The sequence below is a fragment of the Triticum aestivum genome, chromosome 5B, assembly GCF_018294505.1.
Source record: "Triticum aestivum cultivar Chinese Spring chromosome 5B, IWGSC CS RefSeq v2.1, whole genome shotgun sequence".
Taxonomy (NCBI): Eukaryota; Viridiplantae; Streptophyta; class Magnoliopsida; order Poales; family Poaceae; genus Triticum; species Triticum aestivum.
This window is the reverse complement of record NC_057807.1, coordinates 713,248,717-713,276,548: the sequence shown is the minus strand read 5'-3', so window position 1 is coordinate 713,276,548 and position 27,832 is coordinate 713,248,717. Positions and strand designations below refer to the sequence as shown.

The 27,832-nt window shown below is 44.0% G+C and overlaps 3 protein-coding genes across 5 annotated transcripts; 1 reads left to right on the top strand and 2 right to left on the bottom strand.

The window, feature by feature from the left end:
- The first annotated feature begins 5,437 nt into the window (after window positions 1-5,437).
- Window positions 5,438-6,014, top strand: LOC123114501 (uncharacterized). The gene has a single exon (XM_044535993.1). It carries the CDS (start codon window positions 5,476-5,478, stop codon window positions 5,893-5,895), a length of 420 nt encoding a protein of 139 aa, XP_044391928.1. The 5' UTR covers window positions 5,438-5,475; the 3' UTR covers window positions 5,896-6,014.
- On the bottom strand, window positions 5,987-13,040 carry LOC123114500 (transcriptional corepressor LEUNIG_HOMOLOG). Of its 2 annotated transcripts, none has more exons than XM_044535991.1 (17): window positions 12,867-13,040; window positions 12,622-12,719; window positions 11,998-12,125; window positions 10,979-11,220; window positions 10,834-10,903; window positions 10,630-10,735; window positions 10,201-10,250; window positions 9,921-10,121; window positions 9,648-9,839; window positions 9,351-9,560; window positions 9,139-9,265; window positions 8,945-9,054; window positions 8,366-8,515; window positions 7,154-7,309; window positions 6,932-7,060; window positions 6,634-6,831; window positions 5,987-6,493 (listed from the first exon to the last, which is right to left on the bottom strand). In XM_044535991.1, exons 1-17 carry the CDS (start codon window positions 12,899-12,901, stop codon window positions 6,350-6,352), a joined length of 2,346 nt encoding a protein of 781 aa, XP_044391926.1. In that variant the 5' UTR covers window positions 12,902-13,040; the 3' UTR covers window positions 5,987-6,349. The 2 variants fall into 2 exon arrangements, with proteins under 2 accessions (XP_044391926.1, XP_044391927.1); XM_044535992.1 differs by having other exon boundaries at window positions 10,837-10,903.
- A 5,648-nt stretch (window positions 13,041-18,688) lies between these two features.
- Window positions 18,689-24,954, bottom strand: LOC123114499 (uncharacterized). 2 transcript variants are annotated; one of them, XM_044535990.1, is made up of 10 exons: window positions 24,694-24,954; window positions 21,679-23,831; window positions 20,990-21,225; window positions 20,827-20,907; window positions 20,404-20,556; window positions 19,998-20,161; window positions 19,745-19,892; window positions 19,536-19,658; window positions 19,247-19,334; window positions 18,689-19,112 (listed from the first exon to the last, which is right to left on the bottom strand). In XM_044535990.1, exons 2-10 carry the CDS (start codon window positions 23,723-23,725, stop codon window positions 18,922-18,924), a joined length of 3,231 nt encoding a protein of 1,076 aa, XP_044391925.1. In that variant the 5' UTR covers window positions 23,726-23,831; window positions 24,694-24,954; the 3' UTR covers window positions 18,689-18,921. The 2 variants fall into 2 exon arrangements, with proteins under 2 accessions (XP_044391925.1, XP_044391924.1); XM_044535989.1 differs by having other exon boundaries at window positions 20,990-23,831.
- Window positions 24,955-27,832: the final 2,878 nt, after the last annotated feature.

The window sequence follows — 27,832 nt, the reverse complement described above, 5'->3', positions numbered from 1 at the left end:
TGATGACTTGTCCTTCCTTTCCGAATCCTTGCTTCTGCGTGAGGGTCTTCGTTCATAACGATCATCTCTACTCCTTCTCTCTCTTGGTGGTGATTCTTCTCTTCTACTTCTTCTCTTGGGAGAATCTTCTCTTCTTTTGTAGGGTGCCGTACACTCATTGGAATAGTGTCCGGGTCTCCCACAATTGTAGCAATTGCGCTCTCGACTAGAAGATCTTTTGTCATTGTAGGACCTTGACTTGGAGCTTCTTTCTTTGCTTCTACTCTTGTAGAATCTGTTGAAGTTCTTCACCATTAAGCTCAATTCTTTGTTGAAGGTTTGTTTCTCACTTGATGATGTGGGGGCTTCACATGAGGCTTTGTAAGCACCACTTGACTTGTTGTGAAGTTCCTCCTTATCCTTGAGTGACATCTCATGAGCAACAATTCTTCCAATGACTTCCGTTGGCTTGAGATCTTTGTAATTTCGCATCATTTGGATCAATGTGCACACAATATCATATTTTCCATCCAATGCTCTTAGGATCTTTTTGATGATGAATCTGTCGGTCATTTCTTCACTTCCTAAGCCGGCAATCTCATTTGTGATAAGAGCAAGCCTAGAGTACATTTCAGCGACACCTTCACCATCCTTCATTTTGAACTTGTCAAGCTGACTTTGGAGCACATCCAACTTGGATTCCTTGACGGAGTCGGTACCTTCATGCATATCAACCAAAGTATCCCAAATTTCCTTTGCATTCTCAAGACGGCTGATTTTGTTGAATTCTTCGGGGTACAAGCCATTGAAGAGGATATCACAAGCTTGAGCGTTGTATTGCAACATCTTCAACTCATCCGCGCTAGCTTCACGGTTCGGTTCTCTCCCATCAAAGAATTTACCTTGCAAGCCAATACACACAATTGCCCAAACGGCGGGGTTATGTCCGAGAATATGCATTTTCATCTTATGCTTCCAACTAGCAAAATTGGTGCCATCAAAGTAAGGACCTCTACGGTGATAATTTCTCTCGCTAGACGCTATACTCTTCTAGGTTGTGAAACCAAGGCTATGACCATCAAAAGCTATGGAAATCAAAGCGAATGGAGACCAAAGCTCTGATACCACTTGTAGGACCTTGAAGTATGTCTAGAGGGGGGTGATTAGACTACTTGACCAATTAAAAACTTAACCTTTTCCCAATTTTAGACTTTGACAGAGTTTAGCTATCTTTGAACAAGTCAAGCAATCTTCACGCAATTCAAGCAAGCATGCAAAGAGTATATAGGTAGTGGAAAATAAAGCATGCAACTTGCAAGAATGTAAAGGGAAGGGTTTGGAGGATTCAAACGCAGTTGGAGACATGGATGTTTTTGTCGTGGTTCCGATAGGTGGTGCTATCGTACCTCCATGTTGATGGAGACTTCAACCCTCGAAGGGTAACGGTTGTGCGAGTCCACGGAGGGCTCCACCCACGAAGGGTCCACGAAGAAGCAACCTTGTCTATCCCACCATGGCCGTCGCCCACAAAGGACTTGCCTCACTAGCGGTAGATCTTCACGAAGTAGGCGATCTCCTTGCCCTTACAAACTCCTTGGTTCAACTCCACAATCTTGTCGGAGGCTCCCAAGTGACACCTAGCCAATCTAGGAGACACCACTCTCCAAGAAGTAACAAATGGTGTGTTGATGATGAACTCCTTGCTCTTGTGCTTCAAATGATAGTCTCCCTAACACTCAACTCTCTCTCACAGGATTTGGATTTGGTGGAAAGAAGATTTGAGTGGAAAGCAACTTGGGGAAGGCTAGAGATCAAGATTCATATGGTTGGAATGGAATATCTTGGCCTCAACACATGAGTAGGTGGTTCTCTCTCAGAACTGGTAAGTTGGAAGTGTAGGTTTGTTCTGATGGCTCTCTCCACGAATGAAGAGGAGGTGGAGGGGTATATATAGCCTCCACACAAAATCTAACCGTTACACACAATTTACCAAACTCGGTGGGACCGAATCATCAAACTCGGTCGGACCGATTTAGTAAACCTAGTGACCGTTAGGGTTTTCGGTGGGACTGACATGCAACTCGGTAGGACCGATATGATTAGGGTTAGGGCATAACGTAATCTCGGTGAGACCGATTACACAAATTCGGTGAGACCGAATTTGGTAATTAGCTAACCAGAGAGTTGGTCAGGTAAACTCGGTGGGACCGATTCGCTCTTTCGGTGAGACCGAAAAGTTACGAAAGGGAAACAGAGAGTTTACATTGCAATCTCGGTGGGACCGGTCGCTCACTTCGGTTAGACCGAAACGTTACGAAGGGAAACAAAGAGATTACAATCCCATCTTGGTGAGACCGAGATCCCTATAGGTGAGACCGATTTGCCTAGGGTTTGTGGCAGTGGCTATGACATCTGAACTCGGTGGCGCCGGATAGAAAGAATCGGTAGTGCCGAGTTTGACTTTAGGTTTAGGTCATATGTGGATGTGAGAAAGTATTGGAGGGTTTTGGAGCATATCACTAAGCACATGAAGCAAGAGGCTCATTAAGCAACACATCATCCCTCCTTGATAGTATTGGCTTTTCCTATAGACTCAATGTGATCTTGGATCACTAAAATGTAAAATGAAGAGTCTTGAGATTTTGAGCTTGAGCCAATCCTTTGTCCTTAATATTTTGAGGGATCCACTTTCATCATCCATGCCATGCCATTCATTGAGCTTTCCTGAAATATTTATCTTGGAATAGTATTAGCTCAATGAGCTATATGTTGTTATGAATTACCAAAACCACCTAGGGATAGTTGCACTTTCAATCTCCCCCTTTTTGGTAATTGATGACAACATATAGATCAAAGCTTCGACAAATGATAATAAGATTGAAAAACATCGTCGCTTTGAGAAGTATGTGATAAGCAAGAGCTCCCCCTAAATTTGTGCATTGCTTTGGACTGCAAATGCACAAGGGATTAGGCTCATGGGTTACTCTTCCATGCCACATACATCTTGATGGAGCGCTCAAAATAATAAAGATTGAATACATGCACTCATCACCAAGCAAAGTGAATGATCATATAAGGATAAGTAAGATAATATCATAACAAGCATAAGTGTAGCTTATGATCAAACACATGATCATCAATGTCTCACAGGTAAAAGCATAGTATCTCAAGCAATCAAAGCAAACGAAGTTCAACCAAGAAGACAAGAGAGAACAAAAGCAAATCTCTCTCTCTCTCTCTCGAAGCCTATGATCTATACATTTTTTCTCCCCCTTTGACAACAAGTTACCAAAAAGTTCTTAGAAAATGCATAGGACTATATCGTCTCTCAGGCTTGGTCTTCTGGTGGTGGTGTCCTTTGAAGCTTACCTCATTTGCTGCCTCTGCATGATGTGCTGCCCAACAGCCTCCTCTCTGCTAGTGATGCCTTGAATGCGTTGTGTTGTAATCTTATACTTGTGTGTGTGTGTGTGCGCGCGCGCGCATGCGTGCGTGCGTGTGTGTTTTCTGTGTTCTTGCCTTGACAAGATGTATTGCCCCTCGGATTGTTATGGTTTTTGATCCGAGTTTGAGGTCTCCACATAAACTGGATCAATAGTTTTTTACTTGGTTTCCCACATAAACCTCTGAATTGAGGTAAGACCTACCTCATGTTTGTTTCCTGCAAAATTCCTAGTTTCATAGGGATCTTGATGAGCCATTCCTTTATTTATTTCGAACAGCACCGTAGGGTTTTTCTTCCATACGAATTTGATCATACAATTTTTACGCTTTTCCTTTGTTCCAAAGGGGTTAGAGGGAGTAAGGGAAAAAAGGCATGGTTGGGGATGATGTATGGTTGAAATATCCATTTCAAATGTTGGGCTTTCGTGGAGTGGACTGGACCCCTGTGTCGTGTAGGTAGAGAACTCTAAGCTACTGCAAGATATGCAGCATCATGCATGTTAACATGTCATCATCAGTAGTTCAGTACCAACTGACCCACAAGAATGCAATTATGCATATCTGTATGCAGTGGTAGCTCGCAAGTACACATACAAATGATACAAATAGCATGCATGCAGCCCCACGTAGGAAAGCAACAGTTGAAAATCAGTTCCTAGCTAACTCAGATTGGGTGGCCTGTAGCGTAGCTAGTTGTGTCAACTGAATTTTGCAGATGTTGAAAGAAGAAAATCTAGAGCCCCGCCTCCTCTGTCCTCCTCCCCAAGAAAGATTAGGGTTTCTCTGCCTCCTGCCGGCGTTGCAGGCGATCCGCCTCGTTTCCTATGGCCTTGGGGCCATGGGGACACGGTGGATTCCGGCCCTTGCCAACGGGGGGCTCCATTTTTAGATGGTTCTTTGAGTTTTTGTTAGGGTTTATGTCCTGCTCAGGAAGGCGAGGCGACGGCGGCTCCCTGAAGATGGAATATGTCCTCCCCGTATAGCCCCCGCCCCGGTGGTGCGTCTAGCATCGTCTATGGACGTGTGGAGGTGTGTCTCTGGTGGATCTATCTTTGATGGATCTGCTCGGATTTGGTTGTCGTTCGCTACACTTCATCAGTGGCGGCTGTTGTTCTGGTGCGCACCCTGTGAGGCCTTAGCATGACGACTTCCCGACACAATAAGTTTTGCCTGGCTCCAGCAAGGGAGGGGCGATAACGGCAGCGCGCCTTCGACTCGTTTCAGTGCTTGTAGTCATCGTTAGGTGGTCTACGAATCTTGATGTAATTTTTATTATTTATGGTGTTCGTTGTATTGTCATGATTGAAGATGAATAGATCATAAGTTCTCTCACAAAAAAAGAAAGAAAGAAGAAGATCTACGAAAATCCTTTTCTGAGCCCGGGCTCATCTGCACCCGTGTTGAATAAAAAATATAAAAAATACTAGAAGAATTCAAAAAAAACCATGGTAGAAAATTTGATGCGTGAGGTCCGCCCCAATTTTCAAATCATTTGGACAACTGAGCATCTCTCGGCAAAAAAAAACAAATTCGGGGTTTGTAAAACAGTTTACTGTTCATGTACTGTTTTGACCTAATTTTTCTTTTTTGCTGAGAGCTACTCAGATATCCAAATAAGCTAATATTTGGAGCGAACCTCACGCAATAAATCGTCTACGATGAAAAAAAATTGGAATTTTTTGAATTTCTTTAGTATTGTTTTTGAATTTTTTCTGACTGGTGGAGATGAGCCTGGGCACCCAATCACTGCACTCGAAAATCTACTCCTACCTCGCAAAAAAAATGTAGTGAGTTTTGCAGCTGAGCTGGGCTGGCTATTTAGGTAGGCAAGTAAGGAATAGCATAACGCATAACTAACGCATGGTAATTGAATTGATGGACTCCTCCCTCCCAAAACATTTTACTGGCTAAGTTGGTGAACGCCCGGACGTTACGGTGGTCATGAATCCATCCTCTCCATCACCCGTCCCCAAATAAACAAGACAAGGCAACGCAACGCATGCATATATAAAGCAGCTAGCAGGCGGACGGAGCTAGCTCGCCGCGAACCAGATGCCAACGACAACGACGACGACGAATGCGAGCGGCAGCAGGGCTTGCGGGAGGAGCATGACGGCCGCGATGTCGCTGGTATTGCTGCTGGCGCTGCTCGGCCGGCCGTCTCCGGCGACGGCGCAGCTTGGGGACGCCCACAAGTGCCGCGACACGTGCCTGGAGGGGTGCACCGGGTGGGTGGTGGTGTGCCACATGTCCTGCGCCAGCGCCTGCGCCGGGGCCGGCGGCATCGGCATCATGAGCATCGACAACGGCATCCCGCCCGACCACCCCAACCCCGACGATCTCCCCAAGCCGCCGCCGCTGCCGGACCTTCTTCACCCCCTCCGAGGAGCCGGCGGCATCGCCTTCAGCCCCGCGCCGTCACCGGCAGCATCAAAATCATCATCATCGTCGTCGACATCGGATGATGATTAATTACTAGGCAACTAGTTAAGCACTATCCATAGATTGGTTGCAACAAGCAAGCATATATTCTGCATTCTCTTTCAACAATTCTCTCCTCCAATGAGTCAAATAAAATTAATTAAACAGCACAGCTCCTTGCACTAAAATTAATATTAATATTGATCGACAACGCGCCGCGCCGCAGTTTAATTACACAAAATAACCCACCCTTTCTCTCTCTCTCTCTCTCTCTCCTTTCTTACTCACCTGCAAACTTGCTTGGTTCATTCATCCATTCATCCAGGTAAGAGGTAACATAAGTAGACTAGGTACATCCCTCCCTCCACAACAGACGGACAAAGGTAAACAAAGGTCAAAAGCTACTAGTAGTTACTACGTAGCATGCATGTATTTGCTTGCTGCCTTGTGCTTCACTTCCAATCTCTCCCTCCACAAGCTTCGTCTTTACAACCAATCTCTCTCCCTACTTCCACAGCTTCACCCATCTGTCGTGGCTCGCCGACGCAATCGACCCCGTCAGCGGGGAGTGCGCCAGCGCCGCGATCAGCCCCTCGTGCGCCGCGACCACGTTCCGCTGGTTATCCGATACGCTCCACAGCTCCACCGTCTGCATCATCACATCACATCACACCACATGTATATATAAATAAACGTTACCCAACTGTCCAGGTTTAATTTGTCTCTGTTATGTTGCACGGGAACATTATTATTCAGAATTTGCAGCAACCATGTCAATGCTTTGCTTACCTGGTAACCACCAACGATCAAAACTTTCGGGTATCTCGGATGGAATATGCATGACTGGTACTGGTTCCCGTGCGACCTCAGCTCGTGGATGCACTGCCCTGACGCCACCGACCACACCTTCACGCTCTCCTGGCTCGCCGACGCCAGATACTCCCCCGTTTCGTCCCAGCAGATGCAGTTTACCTCGCTAGTGTGAACCTAAATCATTTTAAAAATATTTCAATGGTGAACAACTACCTCCTCACGTTGCACAAACACCTGTAAGAAACATCATGACCACCGTGCAATTCTTGATTACCTTTGCCTGCGAATGTAAACTCGTGTCCGTGTCAATATCAATCATGTTCACCGTGTTTCCTGCTGCCACGGCAAGGAGCTTTCCGATCCGAGGCTGAAACCTCACCCTACCAGTACCGCCCTGTTTCACCTGTATCCATTCATGTACAGTTCAAGTATTATTATTGTCACTGAAACTATGTGGCTGCAAAACATCTACAAACGTCATGCGCTAGAGACAAACCCTGGACACGCGTGAAGCCGCATTTTGACCAACTGTCCAGAACCGGATCTCTCCATTGTCGTCACACGAGCATAGAATCTCTGTCAATTTCGGGTGAAAATCTACCGATGTTACATGGGAGGAATGCCCAAGAAAGTTTTGCAATGCGCCGGTTCGCTGCAAAATGAAGAAAATAATGGATTTAGGTATCTGGCAGTCAATACTAACATGGTGAAGTGAAACATAGGTCCATAAAAAATCAGTCACATCATCAATATGTGCACATGATTAGCGAATTAATGCGTGAAGTTTGGTTTCCTACAATTAGATCAACCAGCTGTATACTAAACATATATGTTATGTTCAAGCTCAATCTGACTAAACCTGTCTGCGTCCAATCAACAATCATGTGTACCAAAAAACGACAGACAGCAAAAGAACTAGGGTTACTGGGTCGCTCTGTAATAAACAAATCAAACTAAATCCATCATCAATTTCTGTCTGGCCCAAAGAACAGACCACTTTAACTTCTGATCAGCCTTAACCCATTAGACTCCATAATCATGAACGGTACTTGACTTGCAATTTGATTACTGGAGTCTGGATTCCTAAACTTGAACAGTTGTGTCAACCGACTGGACTCCATAATCATGAACAGTACTAGACCGCTTTACCTTAAGATCAGCTTCTACCCAATGAATTTAAATTGGTTAGACAGCCTGAAGGTCCTGTATAGTAGCTTATGCCATAAGTAAATGTTCTTGGACAACCACGACAAATCATGTCCTGGCACAATATTATTTCAGATTGCAGAATATAGTTTACATCTAGCAAGTACCCACATGCTTTGACTAATCAAACATTGCAATTAAAGGTACCAGTAAGTCTTAGATATTCCGTTGAGGTTTTTGCATTTAAGATATAAGTGTTCCATGGAGTTACAGAAGCTTGGCGCTTACTGAAAAAGAGACAAAGGTGTTCCCCTTTTACACTAACAAATAGGAGAGCATGATTTACACTTCCTCTATAAAAGACCTTCTATGGTATTCCCCTTCTATGGAGTTTGTAACTCAAGTTTGCAGTGATCTCTTGCCACAATCAAAGTGCAAAAGTTTAAATTTCAGTGTCAATGGTAGGCAGTGAAAAGCACCAAAAGGCCGGAACTTGCAGCAAATAAGGAAAGTAAGAATTACTAATGAGAAGCACATATAAAAAAAAACTAGAAGAAAATACCTCGGCTGCATTCCATAGTCGAACAGTTCCATCAGAAGATGAAGTAGCCAACTGAGTCGAATTCGGTCTGAATCTTATGTCTGTTATAAAGTTTGTATGTTCTTCTGGTTTAGTATCCATGCTAAAATTGTCCATATTCCAGAGGAAGACCTACAGTACCATAGAAGCATCACATATAAGAAAATATAAACTGCTTTACAACGGCCTAATTTTCTATCAGAGACGCAAAGCAATAACAAAATTACATGTCAACATTGCAGGTCAAGGTGGGTGAAAGGGTAATATTGCATCTCCAGCAATAAACAGAATAAGATGCAGGTGCCGGTGTACGGTACGGCAGAAGAAATATGAGATAAATATTTTATTACTGAAAACAATCGTGACTGGAGTTAGCAATAACAAGTACTGTTAACGGTGATGAAATCTTGTGCCAATATTAAAGGTAAATTCTACTTATAAAATCCTAATATTCTTAAAAGAAGGAAACTGATTTTTAATTATTTGAACGCTCTGGCACAAGCAAGGAATTTACAAAATAAATTGTTAACTCGCATCTACTTGTGAGTTTACACAGCTTACCTTTTTCTCATGACCGGCGCTAGCAAGTAACTTCCCGTCTGTAGAGAAGTGACAGCAAACAACCTTGTTGTTGCTTGCACGGTTGTTAGCAACCTCACTCAAAGAAAGACCTACAAAAGAATGAACGGTTTATAATGATTATACTTTTTCAGGGCTGAAGTTTGCAGTACAGCTCAAAAGCTTAAAATATTTACTCTTCAGGGACTCCTGCTCTGAGGGCCCTTTCTTCAATGCAGCGAATATGTCTCGACCGTCCCCATCATCATTTGACAAAAATGAATCGACATTATCATCAAAATCAACAAAACTATCCAAATTATCCTGTCAGTAACAGAAGTTGTTTGAGCACAACAAACTGACAACCAAAAATTGAAACAGTAGAGCAGTATGCACGTAATAATAGTACCATCTGATTTGAGGATGAAGCAAATCCACTGGTTCCATCCGCGCCACAAGCCATTGAACTTTTTTGCGCAATGTTCACGTTGCTAGCTACTGGTATTCCACCACCAGGAGTATGAGTTGATGGAGTTGAGGGTGGAGAAGGCCCAACGGTATTTCCTGTGCCGGTACTATTAGCTGGCCCAGAAGAAGTTGGCTTCCGTTTTCTACTATTCTGGATATCAAGAATAATGGGCACGCTTAGGTATCACATGTATGGAGCTATAGAACTTAAAAAACATCTCAAGGTAACTTAGGCCACCTGCTGCTGCTGCTGTTGGTGCTGTTGGTGCTGTTGTTGTTGCTGCTGCTGTTGCTGTTGTTGTTGTTGCTGCTGCTGCTGCTGTTGCTGTTGCTGTTGATGTTGCTGCTGCTGTTGCTGGTGGTGCTGCTGCTGTTGTTGCAATTCCATCATCCGGTGGCCCGAGGATTGCTGCATCTGGGCCATCTTCAACTAACAGATTGCAAATATTGTATAGTAGTCAATTATAAAATGCATGATTTGCATAAGGTGCCATAATAGTGAGTTACTGACCTTCATCATATACTCGTGCTCATCTGGCCGAACCTTTGGTGAACCAGAATGAGCTGGAGAACCCATTCTAGCAAGCTCATTCTGTGTCTGTGCTTGAGCCATCAATTGCTGTTGTGGTGATAAGATTTGAAATTGGTTTGGAGATGTCATCAACTGCTTCTGTGCGCCTAAACTTGACCGGAGTTGATCGATACCTGGGACCTTTTAGCAAACAACAAAACAGATAAGCTTTCAAAAAGAGAAGTAAACAAAGGGTATAAAGAGATGTCAGCGAACTCACTGTTAACGGCCAGCCTTTCAGTGGCACACTCCCGACTCCTTGATTTAGTCCTAAGTGGAGGAAGATGGATCAGAAAAACACCTTCGACCATTTACTGAAACTATTTATATTGTTTGTCATATGGTTTTACAAATCTCAGTCCAATTTAATTTCAGAGTGTTTGTCGTGAGTTTAATGTGCAATGGACACAAGCAAACTAGTTGCATGCTCACATCTAAATCAACAAACACTCAAGTATGAATATGATAATACTAGCCACAGCAAGCCGAAAGGGTACTGATGGGCAAAAACAAAAGAACTCGTGATGCAATTTTCACTAGGACACCCGGCATGGACACATAATGGGTCTTCCATCAGTACAATGTGTTTTCTACATCAGGAGACACAATGAGCAGCAGTACGTATATCATCTCAGGATATATTACTCACCAGAAGCGGCTAATCCAGATTTTGATTGGAGCATCGCTGCTCCGTATAATGCAGAAGGGTCTGTAGGCATTGTTCTTTGTTGAATAGCACCTTCACCTTTGATGTCCTTGAAAATAGTTGAGTGGAATATTAGGATTAAGAAACAGCAAGCAGGTGCAGCGAAACTGTGGATAGAAATGAGTTACAGAGGACAGTATGCATTACAACTTGCTGGTTTCTTGACTGAAGCTGCTGCTGCAGAGCTGCCATGTTGACTGAGCTGCCCTGAAGTTGCCTGAGTGGACAAAAGGATTAATCAGAAAACTCACCAACGCTTAGTTGGTGCTGGAATGAATTGCTAAAAACCTACCCAGCTTGGTTAGCTGCTGACTTGAGAAGAGCCATCCTATTTGCATCGAAGAGCTGCTGTGATGCCTCAGAGTCCATAGGATTGTGATTCCTCATTCCTTCCATCAATTTAGAGGCCAGGACAGCCGATACATCAGAGTTCATAGCACCATTAAGGGCCGGTTGATTTGGATCCCTTCTCTGCAAGTGGGCATTCTGCTGTTGCAATAGCTGGAGTCTCATCTGGTGTTCCCTTGATTTCATCTAGCGCAGCACAAAGAATTCCATAAATAAATACAAAAGCATATACAATGAGCAGCACATGTGACTTGACATACCATTAAACTTGATATACAGAATGCAGATATCACATTCACATTTCACAGATAGGAAAAAAAGACAGCAGCATTGGCAGTAAGTTACAACATGCAGTATCCATGTTACGGCCTAATTCAGTGTCAGTGCACTAGTCACACTCAGTGGTCAGTTTTACTTTGCCAGATTATGCATGTCGCATTCCACTTTGAAATAGTCAATGCATCGTGTTGGGGGCGCTCTGTTTCTCTTTTTCCACTTTGAGGTCAATGTGACTTGGCCATAGTAGCATCGGATGACACGGCAGTAAGGATAAGCCTGTGTACATACAGCCTAGGTATAATAGAGGAGCATATAGAAGGTAGAATGGTAGGTTGCTTCCCAGCTAGTAAGTAATAGAATGTCAGCGAAAATGGAACGGGTAATTATAAATGTGGATGCTCAGCTGAAGAGGTAGCTACCAATAGCATTTTAGCAAAACAAGAAAGAGAGGTTGAATCCGTATTGAAGTCACACATTATTACCGTTGCAGGCCAAGAATAAACATTGTTATAGCACATCCTGTTTGACCTAGTAACATCAACGTGCAGGTACAGGTGTGGTGTGGGATGATATGAAATAGTAAATCCTAGTTAAAAGCAGGGCAAGGCATAATAATAAAAATAATAAAAATAAGTGAAGGAATGTAGAAAGAAGTTGGGCATGGAGGAGGGAGTTATGACATACGTCCATAGAAGGCGGTGCGGCGGCCCCAGGCCCTCCTGCGTCGTGGGGCTTGTCCCTTGTCCTGGCGTCGAAGATGTCCCAGAAGATGGACCACCACTCGAAGAGGAAGCCTCCCGGGGCGTCGATCGCTGCGGAACGAAACGGAAGGGAACGGAAGCGAAAGCAGACAAGCATTAGCCATTAATAAGTAGGTAACACATGAGTTAGTACTAGTAGTACTGGTACATATTCCTCCTGGTTGTAATGCTGGTTGTACAGGCCACCCAACCCAAAATTCACACCAACCAAAACACCTGCCCTGCCTGGGGTGGTGTGGTGAGAGGAAAGAAAACATGGACATAGTATATCTGTTGTGTTGTGGTGAGTGGCTTGGGGGAAAGAAAACACACAGGCAGAGAGGGAGATGCACATCTATAAATGGTTACCTTGCTTGTTTTTGTGTCTGTTTTCCTTTCCCCCAATGAAGGGGATTGGTTTGAGCATCTATCTATCTATCTATCTATCTATCTATTATTAGCTAGCTATACTACTGGGGTCACTAGAGAAGAAGAAGATGCATCTTCTCTCCCTCCCTCCCTCCCTCAGAAAGGGGAAGGGGAACAAGATAGAAACATGCGTGCGTACCGACGGGATCGGTGGCGACCTTGCCCTCGTTCATGAAGGCCTTGGCGGAGTTGTGGAGGTTGCGCTTCACCAAGTAATCGTAGATGTACACGTCCAGCCTACAATCCCCAATCAGGACAATCCAATCCCCCAAAATTGAATTGAACTCAGTATCAATTTCGATTTGATTCGATTCGATTCCATATGAACTAGAGAGAGAGAGAGAGAGGAAGCAGAGGAGGAGGAGGAGGAGATTGGATACATACATCTTGTCCGCCTCCCAGTTGCTCCTCTGTGCCATGGCTCCGGCCGGCGCCGCTCCCTTCCTTCCTTCCGTTGGTGCGCCGCGCTGCGCTGTCGCCCCCTCTTTCTCTCTCCCTCTGCGAGCCGCGCGGTGCCTGCCGGGTTAGGGTTGGGCCGGGCCGGGCCGAGAGGAGTAGCGTAGCATAGCAAAGCAGGTGGCAACTGGCAACCGAACATGGGGGTGGCCGACGTGTGGGTCCCACCAGCCTGCCTGCCGGCCGGCTTGGGCTGTCGTCCTCGTTTTATTACCCACCTCAACTGCTTGCGCCGTCCGACAAAGGAACCACACGTGAATCATTTCATTTCATCATACAATTCTAGTATCCATTCATCTGTTCACAATTTGTAAGCTGGATGTACATAAATTCACCTTTTTTTCTTAACTTAATCATCATCTAACCCCTTTTTTTCTTAACTTAATCATCATCTGTTCACAATTAATGGGTCGGGCCGAGGACCCCGGACTATCAAGGAATGGGTCATGTTTATCATGGACCCTGTCGTGCTCAAGATGAAATCCTCCCAAGACTTTGACTCACACTTCAACACATGTTCAAATCATCGGCAAACTTATCCATGTATTTAATTGGCCTACATATAACCCTAGGCACCCCGGTCCCTATATAAGCCGAGGGTTTAGTCCATAGGGTAGAGAGGTTAGACACATTCGTACGATCTCGACGTAGATCAACATGTACTTTGTACTTCATCACAATCAATAAAGCAAAAGCAGGACGTAGGGGATTACCTCTTCGAGAGGACTGAACCTAGGTAAATACTGTGTCTCGTGTTCATCCTATTATTTCCTAGCCAAGATCACCAGCTTGGGACCCTCTATCCGAGATATTGTCGGATTTAGCCCCGTCATTGGTAGCCCATGCAGGTCCAACTATGTGGTCAACCCGGCTTAACGGCTTATCTCCGGATAGACGATAACATTGGTTGTGGGATTCACCAAGGTCATCATAATGTTTAACTAGACACGGTGCGATCCAGTATACCCTTATGTTTATAACCCGGCGAAGGAATAATAACCCAAATCTCTCTGGTTAATCCGGTAATTGACTAGGACAAATCAATTCCTGTAAAACATAATATAATATAGGGGCATAATAATTAAGTGGAATAAATAAGTTGCATAAGTATTAAGCCGGCGTTCGAGGCACGGCAAAAAAGACCGGCTTTCGAGGCTCATGTCTTGCTTCAATGAAGCTGGCGTGATAGCCAATGGTTTATCCTCGCTTTCTGTAAATAGGCTCTCACATGACTAAAGCGGGCGTTTTAACCTTGACAAGTTCAGGGTCAATATTGATTGACTTATCAAGAATACACTGGATCACATTTGCGGAGTAGCATCGAGCAGACATGCAGGTTTAACCAAGATTCATAATGGCATATGCCGGGTCAAGAGGGATGTTAAATTGTTAATAGCTAAACTCGATGAGTTGGAAGCCCTCAAATGACCTATTATCAAAAAATAAAGACTCATGCATAATATATGAGACGAAACGACAGAAGTCCCGAGTTTCGAGGGTGCCGACTTTATTATATTGATCATAAAATATATACATTAGGTATGTACAAAGAACTGGAGCCAATGGCTCTAGCTATAATATGGTCGAAGGTGTGCAATATTCCAGGGCCCAAGGGTCTCTTCTTCAGAGGTACGTGACTTGTTGTGTTTACGTATGTCAATGAGATAATATGACCCGTTGTTGAGGTTCTTGCTGACAACAAAGGGTCCTTTCCATGGAGGTGAAAGCTTATGCATACCTGTTTGTTCTTGTATCAGACGGAACACTAAGTCATCCTCCTGGAAAGTACGACTGCGCATTCTAGCGGCATATGTCTTGCTGATATATCGCAGATCGTGCTGCAGCGAAATCATGGATGGCAATGGGTCGGGTTTGGATCGGGTTGAACAATATGAATTCCATATCCATATCCATGAAGACAGTTTTTGCCCGCCCATGAAAAAATCCATAGGTGAAAAACTTTGTCCATGTCCAAATCCGATGGATATCCATACCCACTGGATATCCATTGGGTCCTCTCGAGACATATAAATAAGACATAACACAATATTAACATAAACTCTTCCATTCTTCACCTCGTGGCAGGCTAGGCTTCACTTATGGTAAATCAACATCCACTAACAACCTAAGATCATTTAGTATTTTTCTAACAGATCAGAATGACGAGTCATTTAAGGAGATAAAAATAAGGAAAGGGGCATTGGAGTATGTTACGGAGGGGATTGAATGTCAACTCATAAAAGTTACGATGGGAATTGTGTAATTTCTTATGCATGTTTTAGATAAAAAGAAAGTGTAAAATTGTCGTGGGACATGTGACTGTGGGGTAGGGATAGCACATCTTTCCCCATTAAGTCATACTATCGGGTCGGGTTTGGGTATATCCATGGGTAGAATATTATATCCATGCCCTACCCACGAACAATCGGGTCGGGTTTGAGCGCCGCTCATGGACACAAAAGCACATCCAAACCCTATCCATTCGGGTCGGATATCCATGGATATCCATGTCCATGGATAAAATTGCCATCCTTAAGCGAAATTGCGTTCCTCTTCTAGGGCATCCAAAGAGTCCTGACGAGTTTGTTCGTTATCTTTTTCGGCATAAGCTGCGACTCTGGGGAATCATGACAGAGATTGCTGGGTAAACTAGACTCAAACAGGTGGACGTGAATAGTTTTTGAGTTAGAGTAATTTCGATCATTCTTACAGTCAGCACATGGACAACACATAAAATCATCCGCCCGCTTGTTTGCCTCTGCTGCAAGCAGAAAAGTATGCACACCATTAATGAACTGGCGAGAGCATCGGTCATCGTACATCCATTGTCGGCTCTTCATTACACAACACCGAAAAGACCAAATTAATACAAGTTCATACATAAAGTTCATACACACTTATTCTCATAAAATAACATACACACTCTCTGGTTAAAACATTTAAATGCAACAACAAATGCGATCAAGATCGCAATTAAGATAACAAATGATCCAACAGCATAATGATACCAAGCCTCACTATCAATGACATATGTTCTAATCTTTCTAATCTTCAAGCGCATTGCATTCATCTTGATCTTGTGATCATCGACGACATCGACAACATACAACTCGAGTTTCATCTTCTCTTCTTCAATTCTTTTCAATTTTTATTTCAAATACTCGTTTTCTTTTTAACTAAATTTAACTTCTTGACAAGAGGGTCGGTTGCAATTTCCGGTTCACATACCTCCTAGATAAAAATATCAATGTCAACTTGATGAGCATAATTTGTCATAAACACGAAATGTAACAAATAGTTATAAAAGAGAATATACCACATCCGAATCATAAATCGGACGAGGGCCGACGGGGACGGATATCAAAACCATGCCACTATGTATAACAAACAACGTACAGGTAAGAAAATTATACAAGTAACTAGCTAAATCACACAAACATGATTTTTTTTATAAAAAGGATAAGAACAAGAGGCTCACCAAGGTGGTGGTGCCGGTGACGGGACGGTGCGGGCGATCAACGGTGGTTAGGACGGGGACGGAAAAGCACTAAGTAAACCACACCTACATATGCATAATTTGAGCTCAAATTGCATATAAAATCAAAGAAACTATCACATATAATTACTCCCAAACTAAAACTCATAAATCATTATACTTATAGAGCATCGTAAGAGTTAACCTAGCAATGAGAGATGAAAGGACAAAGTTGCTAACCTTTGTGAACACTTGGATGATGGGGTGCCTTCAAATCTTGATAATTTTTGGTAAAAATGGAGGATGAGCTCGAGCAAGAGGGGAAAAACAGAGAGGAGAGGAAAGAGGAAGAACAAAGAGCTCGCCGGCTGGACGAAGGGTTTATATAGGAGCCTCTAATCTCGGTTCATGACACAAACCGGCACTAAAGGTGAGTTTCTAGTCCCGGTTTGTGTCACGAACCGAGACTAAAGGGGCTCGTGGGGCCCCAGTCTGCCACCAGCCTTTAGTCCTGATTTGTGTTACGAACCGGTACTAATGATTCCCTCCCCCCTAGTCGTTGGAACCGGCACTAATGGTTACATTAGTACCGATTAGTTTCCAAATCGGGACTAATGGGGCTCACGTAAAGTCATTTTTCTACTACTGGTGGACCCCACAAGGTTGTCGACTTGCCCGCAATCTTCCATCCGCGCTGCCCTAAAAGATCCCGACTTTTATGGACGTGGACAGTGCCGTCTTTGAAGCACCTTTCTCGTTGTACGTGGAAGTCGGGGGATTTATGGACTTGGATTTGGGTCTACGTTCGTCCATAAATACTCCCGACTTCTCCGCCTTCACAAACCCAATTTGCGGCATGGCGGAGCAGACCAACGCGCCCATCATCAATCTCACCGATCAGCTGCAGGTGATGTGTTGGTGTATTCTAATGTGTTGGTATTATATATGCAACATCTTGTGGTTTTACGTGGCTCATTTTATTCTGTTGGGGCTTTGAAACTAAAAAGGTATTTTAACAGATTATCAAGAATGAAGATCTCCTGGAGGTCAGGATCCTTGGTTCCGGCGCCTTCGGGACGGTGTACCACGGAAAGTGGAGAGGAACTGATGTGGATATTAAGCACTTTAAGAAAAATTGTTTCTCAGGCCAATCTTCGAGCAAGTAAGCTTCTGAACCCACATCAATACTTGTGTGTTAACTTAATAAGCGGGTGATAGTTTGCTTTACCCATTTCTTTTTTCTTGAGTTAGCTAGAGTAGTTAAATTTAATCCTCCTGGTGTTTGGCTGGAGGCAGCCCCGGGGGCAATTGTCCCCCTGATTGTTTCTGATGCTACGATTGTAGCTATTTAATAAAGGAGGTGTTGAATGTCAAAAATAAAATAAAATAAGCGGGTGATAGTTTTCTTTCCCCATTTCTTTTTTCTTGTAACATATACAACATGCTGAAATTTATTACTGGAAATTGTCGTTTTGGAAGTGTGTGACTCGCATTATTATCACACATTGCCATGGATGGCCCCAGAACTACTCAACGGGACTACCAACAAGGTGTCTGAGAAGGTAAAGACTGTAGCCGCAGCAACACTGTTGTGGTTGTTCTGTTTGTGAAGTTTTAACGGAAATCCAATTCGGCTCTTGGGAGCAAAGCATATGCTCATGCGCATCAAAAATGTTTTTCTTGGAAATGTCAAAAGGAAAAATAGATGTGTTCATTTTCACACCCAAACTGTAGCTTGTACTCTTTGTCTGGGCTTGGGCTGGGTGGAAGGAAGACCTACAGGCTAGTAACTGACCCCTATTTCTACATGTCACTTTCATCCCCAATTTAACAGTACATTTTCAAGTTCTAAATCACCCCGAGTTCATACATGCATCACTCACCGCACATACGCCGTTTTTTGTTTTTTTTATTGAAGGGCCTCGTTGTAAAATTACAAGGACTGTTTCGTATACCCGTCGGCTATCACGAACTGTTATGCCACGTCATCAAATGCAGGACCCACGTGTCATAATCATCATTAAAATGACCAAAGTGATCTCCTAGTGTTTTTTGCACACAAAAAATAGCCGCAGGATTAGTGGTTTTTTTGACACAAAATTGTGGAAGTGTGGTTTCTGCAACCCTAGTCTTCAATATCGATGTTTTCTACAATTCACTCGATTTCATTCATACTTTGTAAAATGGACGAATGGAGCGGTACAATGAGTCTTTAGCACACAATCCAACCCCATAAATAACAAACAAACAAAATGCCATTTTGGATCCACTTATATATATAGAGATAATAATATATATTATTTGTTTATAATAATAGTACATAGTGTGTGTATATTTTTACACCCGACCGAGGACATGATTCATTTCATTTCATTCATCTCACCAATATTTTTACACTCACAACGCGCAACTCTATAACAGACAGACAGACAGACAATACATACAGCAGACTCCACCGATCACCAGAAGCAGAACCCAGCCCCAGCCGGCGATTTCTTTTTCTTCTTTCTACTTGGCCGCCGCCGCTGCCTTGGCCTGCTGGTTGGCCGCAGCCGACATGGACCGCAGCCGCGCCGCGATCTCCGTGAAGGCCGGCCGCTGCGACGGGTCCGGCGACCAGCACTGCTCCATCAGCCTCCTCCACTCCGGCCCGCAGTTGGCCGGCACCGGCGGACGCAGCGTGTTGTTCACGATGCCACCTGCCAAGCAAGATCCATCAACCAAAGCACCAAAGTTTATTTACATAAACACTAACTAGTAGTATATATATCACAAAGAAAGTGGACAAGAAGAAGAAAGGCAGCTCCAGGAAGAGAATCATCGGCATATATACCTATTATTGCGCCATAGTGCATGTTGGCGTAGGGCTCCTCCCCGGTCAGGATCTCCCACAACACGATACCGAACGAGAACACGTCTACCTGCATCCATTATATATATGCCAAAAAACCAAAAACACTCTCCCTGTTATATACTTTATTTATTGATTTCACTGCTAAGTTTAACTAACTTCTTGCTAACCAAACTCTCTCAACTCTGGTCCAATCAACCAGGAACAGGCCACGCCTAGATAGATATCACCAGAACAATATCTACGAAAGAAAGACGCGTCACGGTCTTACCTTCTCCGACACCTTGCTGCTACTCCCGTTGAGTAACTCTGGTGCCATCCAGGGGAGCGTCCCCCTCACGCCGCCCGAAACCAAGGTGTTCCTCTTGATTTTGGACAGCCCAAAATCACCCACCTGGACACAACGATAGTAGTAAATTTACTCAACAGGTGCTCACCGCAACACTGTTTTTAAGTTGATGGAACGGAAACTAGGCTTACTTTGCAGATAGGGCGTGCGTGGTCCCTGAGGTTGACCAGCAGGTTGTCACACTTCAGGTCGAAATGCACAATGTTCTTTGAGTGCAGATACTCCATCCCAAACGCCGCGTCCATCGCTATGATCAGCCGCTTGCGGAGATCAGGACACCTTTCAGGTTATACAAGAGAAGTTTTTTTTGCTTAGCTATTTATACGTTTTATTAGATCCAGACAAGGGCAAATACAAGGAAAACACCAGCAAGAGCTTGCTTACTTGTCCTTCCGCTGCAAGACATGCCGAAGAGAACCATTAACCATGAACTCGGTCAGAGTCGCCAGGGTACCGCCCGGCCCGTCCTTCACCACGCCATAGAAGGCTACGACGTTTGGATGATGAAGCTTTGACAGAATCTCAGCTTCTCGCCAGAATTCTTGTGCCTAGAAACCACAATGTTTATTTAGAGCATCATTACAGTCTCCTTTCTGCTGAAATTTCAGCTGTAGTATATAACACCGCATTGATGATACGAGTAACAGATTTCAAGAACGCTATGTTCAGTAATGCTGCAACTACCTTCAATATTCAGAGCCTAGTGTCATATATAGTTTATATGCTAGAAAAATGGGGAAAACAAATACCATGCTTAACACACAACTTGAACACAGGTTCAGTAGCTTACCAGCCTTTCTTGCTCAGATGATCGTCCTGTAAAACAGCTTTTCTTGATGCGCTTGATAGCCACATCAGTTCCTCTCCATTTCCCATGGTAAACAGTTCCAAAAGTACCAGAACCAAGTTCCCTAAGCTCCTCAAGATCTTCATTCTTGATAATCTGTTAAGATATTTATTCCCAACAGAATAAAAGTGAGCATTGTTGGCATTATGTCACTGGTCATGCTCGTAACAGAGGTTGTCATGTGTCCTTTGGTTGGGAGAACCATTGGGCCAGAAAATGCTAATATTGTCTGTCCAGAGCTAGTAATAACACTTAAACATGTCGACAACAATGAATAAAGATAGCGACGTCATGCGGCTTTAGATGACTCTGTTTGAGAATTTAGGCCAAACATGTTAAGTTTCTTCCAACACAAAACCACCATACCTGCAAGTGTTCAAAATCAGAATCTCGAAGAGAAGCATCCATGACTTGTGCGGCAGTTCTGTCCTCTTCAAACTTTGGTTCCTGAAGCCATGAAAACAATCATAAATATGACAACACAGTGTGATGACAAAAGTGACAGTTGACTTCTACTAAACATGCATACCTCGAAATCTGGAGCAGGCAGATTCGTATTGTCCACCACAGGTTGATATGGATTGTCAACTTGAAATGCTTCAACACTCCTCTCCATCTTTGGGAGATGGTCAATATGTGACGTGGCATAAGCTGGAGGCATGCTGCTAACGTCAGCAACTATGATGGAAGGCTCTGCCTTCTTCTCAGCATCAAAATTGTAGGTAGGATTCAAACCCTTCATGCTGATTGCATCGTTATCTGCTCCTGCGAATGCATACATCCCTTCGTCAATCTTTGCCAGGCCTTGTTGGTCATTACTCTTGCTCGGGAACTCATCCTTTGCAAGATTTCTGAAGAATGACCAGTTCTTAGGCTCATAGTTTGGCATGTTCAAGCTAAGAATAGGATCATTAAAAGGAGTTGATGACTGTGCTGCATCTTTCGCCTTTGCAAAGAAATCGGAAAGAATATCAGGGGGGAAGCGGTCATTGATATCAACAAAAAAATCTCTGTTCTCTGAGTTAGCAGCTGCAGATACACTATCTGCAACAGCTCCAGCAGTGCTGGTGGACGATGGCACAGCAGGATCATGCTTAACATCACTGGGGGGCGCGGGCTTGGGAGCCTCCCAACTAACACGACGTGCCATGGCAGCATCACTTCCCAGCTGCTTCTTAGCACTTTGCATTCTATTGGTGGTAGTGGCTTTCAAATTACCTTTAGCTGGAGTCTTTTCAACTGAATTCATGATGTTGGGGACATCCACTGCCTTCTTTTCACTGGCCTGTTGCTGTTCAACCACAGGATTTTCAGACATCATTTTAGCATCTGATTCTTCTGAAGGTATGATTATACCAAATTGACTCGGCCGTGGTAAAGCTTTGGCAAAGTTTCTCTCAAACTGTGCTAGGGAATCATCGCTAGACGGTTCATTCAGGTTCAGTGATGGGGCCCCTGAATTTGTATTTTCAGCTCCTTCGACAGAATCAGCAGCTTCTGCAATGGATTCTCTAGCCACACCAGACTGAGACTGAGGTATTAGAAACTGAGCACCTGAATCATCAGATTTTGACAACCGATTCAGGGACTCCATTTGCTCCCGAGGGATTCGTTCAGAATGGAAGGTCCGCCCGGAAGCAGGTTGTGGATCCGTGAACCCATGATCGGTCATGTCAGACTCAAATTCAGAACATCCAGATGCAAAAGCTCCACCAGAGGACTGGCGGTCATCTTCATTTAACTCTCTAGGCTCTAGGCTCTTTCCACTGTCACTTGGTTGAAGAAAAGATGTCCGGCCTTCTTGAGCCGAAGAAGCAGGGGGCACTTCCAAATGCATGCTATTTGAAACAGACAGATCATTGTGCAGCACAGGAGCACTCAAATTCTCAAGGGTTTGGAAGTAGTCCACTTCACTTTTCTGATGCAGCGTGTTCTTGGAAGCCTGCTTTGCATCATTTGTAGAACCTTGCATCATGAAGCCATCCTGATAAGACCGCTGGTCAGGAGTTGCCAGAGATGCAGGACCAGAATGTGGCGCATACTGAGAGGCCACTCCATAATCTGAGGGCGCAGATAGAGGCATAGAGATGCGTCTCTCAGTGTCATAGAAATTGTCTCTAGAGCTCTGAGCGTACAGCATTTCCTGCCCTTGGTAAGATTGTAAATTTGCAGTGTAATCACTGGATAAACTTGGCGGTGTTGGAGTTGGTACAGTAGCAGCAGGCACCAAAGATGGCCCACGCATACCATGAAAATCTGACATGCCTTGGTTTGGGTTTGACTGATCATTATCGTTATTGAGATTAATGAACTGATCCATCATACTCACGGATGTGCTTGCTAAACCATGGCCGCTTGAAGGCTTCCCTGATCCCACATCTATTCCATTGACAGCAACAACATAATGGAGCTCAGAATCGCCATCCATGCTACCCAGGTTATCGTCAAAATCGAGCGACGAAAACAGGAAAACACGGAGCTTCTGAGAACCTCCTTCACTTTCAATCATGGCAAACTCATCCATCATGTTTGTCAAATCCTCGTCGCCTGACACCGAGATCAGAGAATCGAGATCTTCACCAGGGAGCTGGTACTTGATGATATGGGGCTGATTGAAGATGGCAGACGTCTTTTGTCTGAGCTCCTGCCAGGAAATGTCCTTGCTGATTCGAATTATGCGCGTCTCACCACCAACATACCTAAGCTTCCCGTCACTGGGCCGGGGCAAGATTTTGCCCCCAAAGCTGCACAGGAACTTGATTCTCTTTGAGGCATCGGAAGCATCAGAGGAAGCATAGCCATGAGACAGTCCCCGGCTACTGCCATCACCACCTGACAGAGCTCGCGGCACCGACCTGGTCGACGAGTGCCTGCTCCTATTCTGAACCTGAGCAGCAACAGGTTTTCTCTCGGGCTCCTTGTGCCGCGAATCAACAATGGGTTGAAGCATGAATATATCAGGTCCAGTTTCTGATGCCGTGTGGCTGGCACCAAGCATCCCTCTCAAGTCCATATAACCGCTTGTCGCAGCATTCTGATCTCCGGACGCACCAGGGGCCAGGATCTTCTGGGACATGGCGCGGTCCCTCATGAACTCGAGGGCAAACTCCTCCCCGGTCTGGATAGAGTAGTTGAGGACGGGCTTGACAGCGCCCGGCACAAGGTACTCTGGAACACGGGGAGGAGCGGTGGACGACGAAACCAGTGGCGCGTGCATGGCTCTCTGGGGCGCAGAGCCAGCAGCTGCGTCCCTTCTGGGATCCATGGCGCTCTGTCAACTGTTGTTGCGGTTCATATCATTGACGCTTCATTTCTGTTTGCGAGCAGTGCGTCGAAGAGTCAGCGGGCAGGAGGGGAAACGTGAGCCTGACCTGGAGTAAACAGGCATAAGAATGTATGTCAGTTGCAGCCAAAAAACAAACAAGGTCCTTAATCATTTGCAAGGAACAGCTGGAACAACACAAGCCTTCCATTTGACCATTTCCTTGTACGGCGTATTTGTTTAGGTTCCATACAGACATAGAAAGCATACATCAATCAAACTACACAAGTAGTATCAGAGTGTGTGCAAGCAAGCAAGCAAGCAAGAGATAATGTTCCACTGAAAAAATAGAGTATTGGCAACAAGGTACACAAGTCTGTATACATACACTAGGAAATGGATGAAGAGGGGAAACCTGAAACTATACAAGTCTGTATGTAACTTATACACTAGACTAGATTGGGTAATGTTCCTTCCACAGTTTGTTTCCATTTGCTTGGTAGGAATGGAGTAGGTTGCATGCATAGATAGATATAAATACATACATAGGAAAAAAGGTATCAGGTGAAAAAATCAGTGGGTGGATTGATGTGTGCAAGGAAGCAAGCAATCAAAGCAAGTGAGTCAGTCTGCCATGAATGGATTGGAGTCAAAGTCAAGTAAGCATGGGTTGCTGGAGTGTGTGTATGCAGATTGGTGGTGGAAGGGGATTAAACAAGAATGAATGAATGAATCCATCGGTGGTTTTATTAGGATTGCCCCCAAATTAAATTAGCATGGCGAGTGGGGAGAAAATACATACATAGACACAGTAGATACAGATGCAGATAAGGTAGAAGAAGAGGAGTAAACCCTAGGTGGATAAACATGGGATGGTGGTGGGGGCGGCAATCAGGGGAATATCTATTGACCCGAAGAAAGCTGGGATTAGCGGTCAGAAAATACCATCCAAGAAAGCTAGGGTTCCTTACCGTCCAAGGAAGTTGCAGGTCCGGACGGGGTGGATCTCCGCTCCGCTCCGCGCCGCCAAGTCGCCGGTCCGCTCCACCAGAGACGAGCGGCGGCGGCGGCGGCGAGGCGAGAACTGGTGGTGGGCGCGCTTGAGGCCGGGTGGCCGGAGAGGAGGAGGAGCGGATTTGAAATTGGATGCACAGACGGCAGAGGGGGAGGAGGAAGGAAGGAAGGGGATGAAGACCAAGAGGAGGACTGGAGAGGCAGGCAGGCAGGCAGGAGGCATCTTTTCTTTTCTTTCCTTTTCTCTTCTCATTATTATTATTTCCTCTGTTTTTCCTGCGGTGCCGCAGTAAGAAACGTTCGGATTTTAAGCATGACAAACTGACATTTCAATTCTTCGGAGATGGAGCGAGAGGATGGCGAGTCAGGGGCAAGCGCGGCAATTTTTACGTCGAAAAATAAACGAAAACACGAAAGTTGTCATTCTCATGTCGTGTCACTAGACTCACTCGTCGTCGAAAGCGTTCGGGGTTGTCATGGGCTCGTACCGAACGTTGTTGTTCGGTGCTTAGCAGATTCCTTTCTGTATTACTATGCAGGTGATTAACGTCTTCTGTCTTAATTGCTAAATCTTCAAGCGATCCATCCATCGACTAATTACTTTATTATATGCACTGGTACACCATAAGAAGAAGGCGTAGTTGATCGGTAAAGCGCATCATCACGAAACCCAAGGTGTTTTTGTTAATCACTTTTCCTCAATCTCTAGTAGCAGTAACATCGTCCATTGTCATCTCCTTCAAAAAAAAATTATCTTTACTGACAGCAAACCTAATAAGCAACTGCCCTGTCTTCGGCTCGCTTTCAGTGCTTGTAGTCATCGCTAGATTCTCTACGAATCTGAATGTAATGTTTATTATTTGTACTGTTTGTTGTATTGCCAATACATTGTCTGTATACGGTGTACTACATGCGAAAAAAAGAGGTTAAGCAGAAGTAGGTAACGCTATTAGTATTCGAAACGAGGAGATGCCCGGTAGGTAGCACTAATCATATATTAATCCATCCTAAAAAAGAAATCGTAAGCTAACTCCGGCGACTACGTCCAAACGAACGGACTCGAGAGGATCAAAGCCCGGAAGACAAACTCGACGAAAAAGCACCGCACCCGCGAGGACTAAAAACCTCTAGCCTGATAATCTATTAACAAGAGCAAAGGCACTGGCATTTCCCTCCTCGCCACCGGCTGCCGGAGTGTTAGGCAGAGGAGAGGCGAATTCATGGGCTCACCGGTGAAGCCTAGAGGAGAGGGTTTGCCCTAGCCATCTGGGACCAGCGGAGAAATTTTTGTCCCTAACTACTTTTTTTTTACTATATGTAGTACATCTTCTGTATGCGTTATAGTACGTGCAAAACAGAACAAAACAAAACAAAAATGTTAAGCACAAGTAGGTACTACTACTTATACTACTCAAACATGAGGAGATGCCCGGTAGGTAGCACTAATCATATATTAATCCATCCTCAAAAAGAAATCATAAAGTAACCCATTTGCTGTTGGGGTATACTGCAGTACATATACTGCTAATAATATTAATATATGAATAAGTAAGTAACCAGTTCCGAACCAAATAATTATTTTATGTGTGTAATCAGCAGCAAACGTAATCTTTTTTTTCAGGGTCAGACAACAAACATTATCGTGCTTAATTAATTGGAGAAGAAGACGACTCCCACCCCATACCTTCATAAATTTCTGCGACCTAGTAATACACCGACGGCCAACGCACGCCTTGCCGCGGTTTCTTTTTGCGGGTTCAATACGAGGTTTACGATCCAGAGGCAAGATTTTCTGCCTTATCACAATTTTGCATATATGGGGTGTTTTTTTTCACACTTCTTCTGTGGATGTTTCGTGGGCTTTTTTCTTTTCGAGAAAAAGCGCCACTTTATTGCTTGTTCATGTGGGCTTATTTATCCTTGTGCACTTGGGTGTAGTCTAACATTAGGTATGGGAGGAGCAGTTTGTCGATCTTCTATTTAGCGCCTTTTCTTTTCTCTTATTTTTTTCTTTTTATTCCCTCATTTGTTTTTTGTATTTCATTTTTCACACAGTTTCTAATTCATGAATATTTTTAAAAACCATGAATATTTTTTCAATTCTTAGGAAAAGAACTAAATTCATGAACAATTATTAATGTGTGAATGATTTTTTTTAAATATGGACAGTATAAAAGTTCATTATTATTTTAAAATATATGAACATTTTAAAATTCATGTAAATTAAAATAACAAAAGGAATTTTGATGCAATGACCACCAGATGAACTACTACCATTCCAAATAAGAACACGAATATTAGCAAGGTTGTTACCGACAATGGGATGAAGGTGTTTGTAATTGAGGACAAGGAAGTTGGCCAACATGGTAATCACGCCTTCACAGATGATATTTTCTTGCGCATGATTTGCTTGATGTGCGAGGTGTAGCAAAAGTATTTCCTCTATGTTGGGAGAATAACCGACATCAAGGTTTGCTACTTTCCCAAGAACTAGCATGTTCTCATCGTTCACATTAGAAACTTCTCCCCATGCCTACAATGAGTTAGTGATAACATAATAGAAATAACGTATAGTGGGACTTTCAATGCAACTAGCTCTTTGCCTTGAGCCATGGCGACTCATCTGGTAGAAGGATTACCTCGGGTGCGGTTTAGTAAACTCATAAACATAATGGATGCCATCATGGTTGTTGAGGAAGCTAAAGTGATTACACCACTCCTCAAAAGTGATGGCGAATCCACGGGCTCACTGGTAAAGTCTGGAGGATGGGGTTTACCCTAGCTGTCTCGGGCTAGGGGAGAAAAATTTGTCCCTCAATACTTCTTTTTACTATATGTAGTACATCTTCTGTATGCATTATACTGCCTGCAAAACAAACAAAAATGTTAAGCACAAGTAGGTACTACTACTTATGGAGTACTACTCAAAACTGAGGAGATGCCCGGTAGGTAGCACTAATCATATATTAATCCATCCTCAGGAAAATCATATGTTAACCCATTTGATGTTCCGGCGCCAAAAAAAACATGTGTTGTTCCCGCGCCAAAAGAAACAAACCATTTGTTGTTGGAGTATACTAATAATATGTGAAAACG